At 43.7% G+C, this 10,013-nt stretch overlaps 1 protein-coding gene across 1 annotated transcript in view; it reads right to left on the minus strand.

Moving 5' to 3' along the window:
• slc22a23 (solute carrier family 22 member 23) overlaps nucleotides 1-7,140 on the minus strand; it is a 43,114-nt gene extending 35,974 nt beyond the window's left edge. The window contains exon 1 of the mRNA XM_049482599.1: nucleotides 6,624-7,140. Coding sequence (XP_049338556.1) covers nucleotides 6,624-7,013 — 390 coding nt within the window. The 5' untranslated portion in view covers nucleotides 7,014-7,140. The remainder of the gene's footprint in view (nucleotides 1-6,623) is intronic.
• Between the last annotated feature and the right edge of the window lie 2,873 nt (nucleotides 7,141-10,013).

The raw sequence follows: 10,013 nt of genomic DNA on the forward strand, positions 1-10,013 counted from the left end.
ACTACACCACACACACACACTACACACACACACACTACACCACACACACACACTACACACACTACACCACACACACTACACCACACACACTACACCACACACACACACTACACCACACACACACACTACACCACACACACACACTAACACACACACTACACACACACTCAAACACAGACACACTAACACACACTCAAACACACACACTACACACACACACACTCAAACACACACACACTCAAACACACACACTACACACACACTCAAACACAGACACACTAACACACACTCAAACACAGACACACTAACACACACTCAAACACACACACTACACACACACACACTACACCACACACACACACTCAAACACACACACACACACACTAACACACACACACACACACACACACACACACTACACCACACACCACACACACACACTCAAACACACACACACACACACACTACACCACACACCACACACACACACTCACACACACACTCAAACACACACACACACACTACACCACACACTACACCACACACACACTCAAACACACACACACACACACACACACACACTAACACACACACACTAACACACACACACACTAGTGCAGTAACTGTGCGTGTGATGAAGTGTGTGTGTGTGTGTGTGTGAAGCTGTTCTGATTAACGGTTATTAACGTCATTAACTCTCTAACAGAACTGTTTAATCTCAGATTAACCCCCAGCAGGGGGCGGAGTCTCGGTTATTTCATCATCATCATCGTAATACCTAAACACAATTCAGTCACATTCATTTAAATAACAATGATACTTTATAACGCATAAACACTCGCCAAACACTGATATACTACATAACAAAGCGTGTAACTGTATCCTATAGTATAGTACCGTAGTAATACTGTAGTGTAGTACTGTAGAGTAATACCTAGAGTATAGTACTATAGTAGGAACCATTACATAGAATTTTAGTTTAGTACTGTAGTGTGTTCGGCACTGTGGTGTTGTTGTGTAATAGTGTAGTGAATAATACTGTAGTGTAGTATAGTAATGTTGTATTTTAGTACTGCTGTAAAGTACCGTACTGCTGTCTTTGCTATCATAACAACAGGAAAAGTACACCTTGCTCTTTTACACCTATTAATTCTGTTTATTGTTGATGTAAAAGTTGGGTTTGTGCTGCTGTGTGTTCGTGTGTGTGTAATAAGTGGGGGTGTACGCTCGGCTCGGCACGGCGCCTGTGTTACCGAGATAGCGATGAACGTCTGACTGTTGGCGCCTGTCTAGGTTGTATTCAGTCAGTGGAGCTCCTGTGTTTTCTGTTACCAAGATAAACAAGATAAAACTCCAGAAATGTACCTGAACACACCTCATTTCCAGAACACCACGCCCATCAGTGTAGATATATTCAGAAGATCTGCTGCTGTTTAAACCAGGCAGGAGGAAGGATAATGCTAATCTCTGCTAGCATTACTACAGGACTCTAACAACAAGTTAGCACAAAGCTAACGTCAACGTAATGGAACATATTCTGTCTGTTCTGGATTAACCAGCAACATTTATAGTGATGTCACTAACTCAACAAAACACAGCAAATATATAACAGACACACACACATACACACTCACACTCTGTTTTTGTGTGTGTGTGGTTGTGTGTGTGTGTGGGTTTGTGTGTGTGTATAACAGTAGCTCTGTTTAACACTGAGAGAACAGAGCTGTATCTGTCTGACTCTGAATACCATCATTACCACCGCCTCAATACAGCCCGGCTAACGGCTAACAGCTAACAGCCAATCAGCTCACAGCTGTAGTTTACAGAAGCAGAGCTAGTGAACCCGGGTAACTGTGAGAAATCGTTCTTCATCTTTATAAACTGATCAGCTGATCAGACAGTAACCAGGCCTCTAATCAGATTAACAGTCTAATCCGCTCTGATAATCCAATCAGGACTGATTTAATCCACACTGCCTGTGTTCCCTTTAAAACAGTTACACACAGTTGTTTATATATACTTGGTGTTTTGCAATCTGATACCAATATGTTTACACACACAATGCAAATTCGAAATTAAGTTTATATGTAGAGTTTCATTAAACCAGATTCTAATCAGAGAATTTTATTCTATTCTCTAAAAAAATATTAGACTTTGGAATGTACTGGTTTTACACCCTTTCACCAGCGTTTTATGGTGAATCCAACCAAAAAGTGTTCTAGATTAGCACTGTTAGCATTGTCCCAGGATATAACAGTTATCATAGTTAGCACTCTAACCATGGTTCCAGATTATTAGTGTTAGCATTGTTAGCACTGTTAGCATTGTCACAGTTTACCACTGTCCAGGTTAGCATTTTTAATGATACCATATGGGGCATATTAAAGACTGATTATACAGTCATTTCTATGTTAAACGCAGATTAAAGAGGAACTGCACTGTATCACATGAGCTGCAGACCAGTTCCTTACTGATAATCCAAACCTCTGGATTAAAATCCCAGTTAACGCTGGTGGGAGATGTCCCAGGACCAGTTATACCAGTCAAAGGATTTACAGGTATGGAGTGAAAGCGTGTAAAAATAATCTGAACACTTTCTGATTAGAAATTTAATCAGTGTTTACATGGTTTTTATTCTTCTAATTAACTGATTATTTAAAATATTATCAAATAATGCTGCTAATGCTAATCTGTATAAAATGCTAACTTTAATGCTAACCTGTATAAAATGCTAATGCTAACCTGTATAAAATGCTGCTAATGCTAACCTGTATGAAATGTTAAATTTAATGCTAAATTTTATAAAGCACTGCTAATGCTAAACTGTATAAAATGCTAACTTTAATGCTAAACTGTATAAAATGCTAACTTTAATACTAACCTGTATAAAGTGCTAATGTTAATGCTAACCTGTATAAAATGCTAATTTTAATGCTTTCCTATATAAAGTGCTGCTAAAGCTAACCTGTATAAAGTACTGCTAATGCTAAACTGTATAAAAAGCTTATTTTAATGCTAACCTGTATAAAGTGCTGCTAATGCTAAACTGTATAAAATGCTAATTTTAATGCTATCCTATATAAAGTGCTGCTAATGCTAACCTGTATAAAGTACTGCTAATGCTAAACTGTATAAAATGCTCATATTAATGCTAACCTGTATAAAGGGCTGCTAATGCTAACCTGTATAAAGGGCTGCTAATGCTAAACTGTATAAAATGCTCTTTTTAATGCTTTCCTGTATACAATGCTGCTAATGCTAAACTGTATAAAGTGCTGAATATTCTAACCTGTATAAAATGCTCATTTTAATGCCAACTTTTATAAAGTGCTGCCAATGCTAATGCAGTGCATGTTGGGCGAGAGACACTGGGACAGTTCTTTCTCTAATAGTATTCGTTAGCGCTGCGCTCTCATTAGCCGAGCCTTCAGGGGCTCTGAGCCAATTAGAGGATCTTCCCAGTGGAACCCCCGGTAACATTCAGGCACTCCGCTCACTTCCTGCAGAAGAGTTATAGGAAACATCTTCACACAGAAAATTATAATACATTTTTACAGTGTGGGAGGAGCTTTCCTCTGAATGGGCCTATCAGACAACAGTCTGATCTCTCAACAATCTGATCACAACAAGTGATATTTTGCATTATCAGTGATTCAAGCACACATACACAGTGTGAGAAACTCACAGTGGGGGCGGGACTTTGCTCTTCATGGGCCTATCAGATCTGTTTATGTAATTATGCAAAGTGGGGGCGGCCTTCAATTAGTGGCACTGAATGGCTTATATAACTGTTTCCAGATTCAATAAGAATTCACACGTGTTTTTGCTCCAGTGGTGCAGGTGATGAAGGTGATGAAGGTGATGATGGTGATGAAGGTGATGATGGTGATGATGGTGATGAAGGTGAGGATGGTGAAGAAGGTGATGATGGTGATGATGGTGCAGGTGATGAAGGTGATGATGGTGATGAAGGTGATGATGGTGATGATGCCCTCAGTGCCACCATGCTCAGTGGATGCCCTGTGGATGGCGCCGCCCGTGTTTACCCTGGCCTCTGTTTGATTTTGTCATGTTTGGATTAGAGCTGTGTTTACAGTGAGCACCTGAACACCAGGATACACAAGCACCATTCACAATCTATATCACAAATATCACTAATACACCTGCACCATTCTCAATATATATCACTAATACACCTGCACCATTCTCAATATATATCACTAATATATATCACTATTACCTGTACCATTCACAATCTATATCACAAATATATATATATATATCACCAACACACCTGCAGTGAACTTGCGCTGTCATACACACTTATTAAACATTAATAACACTCTGAATGTACTGTAGGTATGGTGAAACACACAGAGGCGGAGCTACAGTCTCTCATTAGGGTGAGTGTAATTTAGTAGTGTTTGTGGGCGGAGCTTAGCAGTTGTATAAGCAGGGTTTAACGGTTTTGTGAGCATCAGCACGCTGCGCTGAGTGGAAACTGAACCGGTTTAACAGCTGATTACAGACCGGCCTCCTAAAGAGGTTTAGGGTCAGATTAGGGTCAGACTTCTAAACCACCACCACCCCTGCACCACCACCAGCACCAGCAGTAGCAGCAGCACCACTCCCAGCACCACCACCACCACCCCCCACACCACCACCACCAGCCCCACCAGCAGCACCAACAGCAGTAGCACCACCAGCACCACCACCACCCCCAGCAGCACCACCAGCAGCACCAACAGCAGTAGCACCAGCACCACCACCACCACCACCACCCCCAGCAGCACCACCCCAGCACCACCAGCAGTAGCAGCAGCACCACCCCCAGCAGCACCACCTGCACCACCACCACCACCACCACCCACAGCAGCACCACCACCACCACCACCCACAGCAGCACCAGCACCACCACCACCACCCCCAGCAGCACCACCCCAGCACCACCAGCAGTAGCAGCAGCACCACCCCCAGCAGCACCACCACCACCACCACCCACAGCAGCAGCAGCACCACCACCAACAGCACCCCCAGCAAAACCAGCAGCAGCACCACCACCAGCAGCAGCAGCACCACCACCACCCAGCCCAGAATTCGGCGTGTTCCGGCGCTGACTGACCGCGGTACAGCAGGACTGAGCTCCTCTACAGTCCTGAACTAAAGATCAGCACTGCAGCTCTCCTCCCTGCAGCTCAGCACAGTCAGCTCGGTCCAAACAGCACCACTGTGCACTACTGTTTCTGCTTACATCACCATTTATCACTATAATCACCAGCCAGACTGACCCACAGCCCACGGCATCACCCTCCAACTGAAACTCACACTGCATCTATACACCCAACACACAACTAAACCTGACCTGCACACTATCATCATAATCACCATCACATCACATAACTATTATAGACATCACTATCACCTCTTCATCACCATCACATCACCATCACACCACTATCATCAACAAAATCACATCACTATTATCACCATCACATAACAATGTGAGTCATCAACATGATCACTGTCATCGTTAACACCATCACATAACTAATACAATCATTGTCACCATTACATTGATTTCACCCCATCGCATAGTTAATTAGTTATCATCCCCAGGGGATCACCACATCATTATCACCATCACATAATTACTATAATCACCATCAACATGATATCACAGTAATGGCAGCTTCCCAACCCATGTATTGAACCCACAACCCAATGACCTGGTTCTTAATCCACTGAAACAACACTGACTCATTATCACACTCACCATCACTTCACTCCATCAACATTACTGCTGCCATCACCACCACCACATCAAATCATGATTACCACCTTCTGACCATCACTTTTTCCACAACGCACTGTCATGACCATCACTATGACATTTCATGACCATCATGTCCATCCTTTTCATCACCAGCAGTTCTCATCACCATAACACCATCATCCTTATTCTAAACATCAGCACCTTCAACACTATCACCACTGCTATTATCATACCACCATCACTTTACAACTGTAATGATCATCATTTTACCACCCCAATCATCACATTAATATATGTACCTTCACGAATGTCACCATCACATCTCTAATGCCATCAGACCACTATTACCATTACTGTTGCTGTCATCCCTGACCGTTACTTTAATGCTTTATCATCAACTTTATCACCACCAGTACCACACCACTGTTATCACCATTATTGCCATTCTCACCATCACATCTTTATCAACAACACCTTGTGGTTCACTATCGCAATTTCACTATCCACAATCACTGTCTGACTATGACCATTACCCCTTTACTTCATGACCATCATCAATCTCACCACAATCATGATCACGATTATCACTATTATTACCAGTATCACTCTCTCGTGCTGTGTGTATAAGAGGGTCAGTGTCTCGCGCTAGGGACACCCTGCACCCCCCCCCCCCATCCCCCACAGTGTAGCCGGAGGGAGCTCGCGCCTCGTCAGCTGCTCGCGCTGCGGATGACTCACATTCCTCGCGCTCAGCAGTGATCCCGCTGAAACCGAGCCCGAGCCCCCGCGCGCTCTCACACTCTCTCAATCACTCTCTCTCTCTCTCTCTCTCTCTCTGTCTCTCTCTTACCTTCGTGACGACATTCTGCTCGAGCCCGCACTGCAGCGCTTCGAGCGCGGTGCGGTTGATGAGCGCGAGGCTCGCGGTAATGTTGTCCGTGTTGTTGTTGTTGATATCCTGCGGGAGCGCGCGGGTCGCCCCGATGAGCGTGCCGTTCTCCGCCGCGCGCGCGCACGTGCCGCCGGGCTGCTCCAGGAGGAAATAGTCGGAGAACTGGCTGAACCCGATGAAGAGCGCGGGGATCCACGTGAGCGCCACGAGCCGCTTCTGGAAGGAACCGAATCCGCCCAGGAACGGCAGCACGCAGCCGTCCACGCGCGACAGCAATGCGTGCTGATCCGCGCTCACGAAGCCGTTCTCCGGGGGCGCGCGGGGCTCGGGATCCCGCTCCGCCGCCATCGCCTCGCCTCGCGCTCTCTTTCTCCACTCCTCGCGCTGCGTCACCGTCACCACCAGCACCGCGGGCACGAGCGCGCGGACAGGACGGCGGGCGCGTGCACGGTACGGCTCCCGCTGTGAGGAGGAAATAAAACCCCCCTCGTGCTGCTGCTGCTTCCTCCTCCTCCCCCGCCCACCTCCCGCCGCGCCCCGCCCACCTACATCCCCCCCTCCTGGAGGCGCGAGCGGCCACAGGTAGCCAATAACCTCACACCTGTCCGACCTGTCCGCACGAGCGCGCTACTCTCCGCGCGACCCTCCCCGCACGCGCACGAACACGCTCCCACACACAAATACACACGGACAGAAGGAGTGCAAGCTGGAGGTCTTCGTGAGCCGGAGCGGTCTCTCGGTGTCTCGCGCAGCCGCCGCCGGTACGGTAATTGAAAGCCGGTAAATGACGCGCCGGCGCCCCCGCGTGGATTCCAACAGCCCGCGCGCCGTGCAGGAGCAAAAACGGCAACCGTACTTTTCCCTGAATCTGATTTCTAAATAAAAGTATTTAAAGGTTTTTAAATAATTTAATGTTATGTTATAACAAAAACTCCAAAATTTGATTTATGCAAAACGGAAAAGACTTTATTCCCTGGTTTCATGCCCAAACAATCAAAATACTAATACTAAATCACTTAAACCTTCAGTACATGAGAATAAGATATTTATGAATTTAGTGGTGTGATATCAAAACCCTTTGATTGTCATGTTTTAAAAAACTGCAAACTCTCTATACAACCAAATTCCCTACATTTCACAACATATCATTATTTTAAATTATTACAGCATTATTACTTAAAACATAAACAATAAACACTATTACAACTATTCTTCAAGACGTCAGTGATGTCATTTTATAATTCTTTGATTTTCTTATTTTATAGAAGTTTAATTCCTGTTTTATTTACAACCAATTCTGCAATTTTTATAATTTTGCTCCATGATTTCAAATTCCTACAGTTATACCATTTAAACATCATTTATTTTATAGAAAGTGTTTTGCGGGACAGTAATGGTGTTTTTTGATAACATTTTGATTTGTGTGATTTAAATGTGTGTGTGTGTCTCCCTCTGATGGCCATGGTCTGTAATTACAGGCAGAGTGATTGTGATAAACAGCACCATCATCGCCATCACTCATAAGTGTATCTGTCCTCTGATGAGTAATTAGGTAATTACTGGTCATTAGTGAAGGTAATTAATATGCTGTTTGCACCAGTAACACCAGTCAGCTGGAATTCACTACTGCAAGCTCACATTACTGGAGTCACTAAATCACTTTAAATAATTAATTTTATCTGATCACCTCCAAACAGCTCGATATATTTAATCTGAATTAGTTTAATTCATTTTATATAATAACCATTACTGTTATTATCACATGTATTTATATATTAGCAGTATTTGATCATTTAAAAGTACATTTTGGCTTCATTTTATTTTGTTTAATTGATACTCTCTTTTTATCTTGGTTATTTTCTGTTGCTTGATTAATTTATTGATGAATTGATCGGTTGATTGTCAGGTTGTACTGTACTGTCGGTGGATCACACACACACACACACACACACACACACACACACACACATACACACACACACATTACACAAACACATACACTGGGCATGTCCGAACACTGCAGTGATGCCAACGTAGCTACCCATTATCCCTCAGTACAGTGTGTGTGCCGCAGGCCTAGGAGTGGAGCTGAGTGTGTGTGTGTGTGTGTGTGTGTGTGTGTGTGTGTGTGTGAAAACAGTTCTGGACATGTCTGGTGCACAGTGGCTTAGTGGTTAGCACTGTATATATGTGTGTGTGTGAGTGTGTGTGTAGATCAGTGGCGGATGCTGGTCTTTCAAGGAGGGGAAGCTCAATTTCGGCTCAACATCTTAGTTTCACATATGTAGTTTTATTTATACGTAAATTCTACTCTCCCTGAGATGTTTTTTTTTTGTAAACAAAAGGCATTATTTTCAAGTTTTCACTACACAACAAAAAGGTACCCATTCTTTACATTGAACAAGTACGTAAAAAAGACGCTATGACATGAATAAACATAAAATGATCAGTAAAAAAAAAACATTACGCAAAATATTTAAAGTTGGTAAAGGAAACAATTCAGGTAAATTTATTTCCTTTTTGAACAGTTTTAATTTCCTTGAATAATCCCTTTATTAATTTAAATTATTTTTAATAATAACACAATAACTTACAATACATACTACTGGTCCCTGTTCATTTATGTCCTGAGATGGTTTCAAGAGGCGTGGCCATCAGTACATTTTATTTATTACAGCACTTCCAGTCAGCCAGCTCACTTTATCATCCCAGAACAGCTGAAAATACCTGTTACTTTCCCCACCTTTTACACTAAATTAATCTGAGCAGTTGATCTGCCCTGCTGCTGTTTAACTCTTACGTTTTTCTTTGTATGGAAGACTCAAATGGCTTCTCCAAAATCCGTCCACAACATTAAAACTGTCTGATATTATGTTCAGCTTGCACTGGCGCGAGGCTAGTGTGAAGTGTGTCCGTCTGTGAGTGCTTTGTGACGGGCTGAGCAGCACCTGCTGGACAGAAACTGCGATAGAAAAGAGTGATAGTTTTTAATAAAGAAAACGCCGCTATAAGGATTAGACTCAGAACAGAATTAAAATGCTCCCAGCATGCATGTTTACACCCAAAGATCGCTGATTCGCTCATTTCGCTGTCAATCAAAAAGGGACTCCGCCTCAGACAGGTCATCCAATCATCATTCAGAAGCTGAGCGAGGCCAGCCCACTGCCCCATAGACCCCCAGAGACGCTGAGCGTCCGATGGGCGGGACAAAGCCCAGCGTTTATCCAATGACTCGTCTGGTTTGGCCGCGCGCTTTGCTCCGCTATTGAAGTCTGTGCACTGTTTAAAGCAGCGCTGTGAAGCTGCAGGAATGAGTGAGAGGAAAGCCACGGCGTTACCAGTGATAAG

Source organism: Astyanax mexicanus, chromosome 8 (assembly GCF_023375975.1).
Source record: "Astyanax mexicanus isolate ESR-SI-001 chromosome 8, AstMex3_surface, whole genome shotgun sequence".
NCBI lineage: Eukaryota > Metazoa > Chordata > Actinopteri > Characiformes > Acestrorhamphidae > Astyanax > Astyanax mexicanus.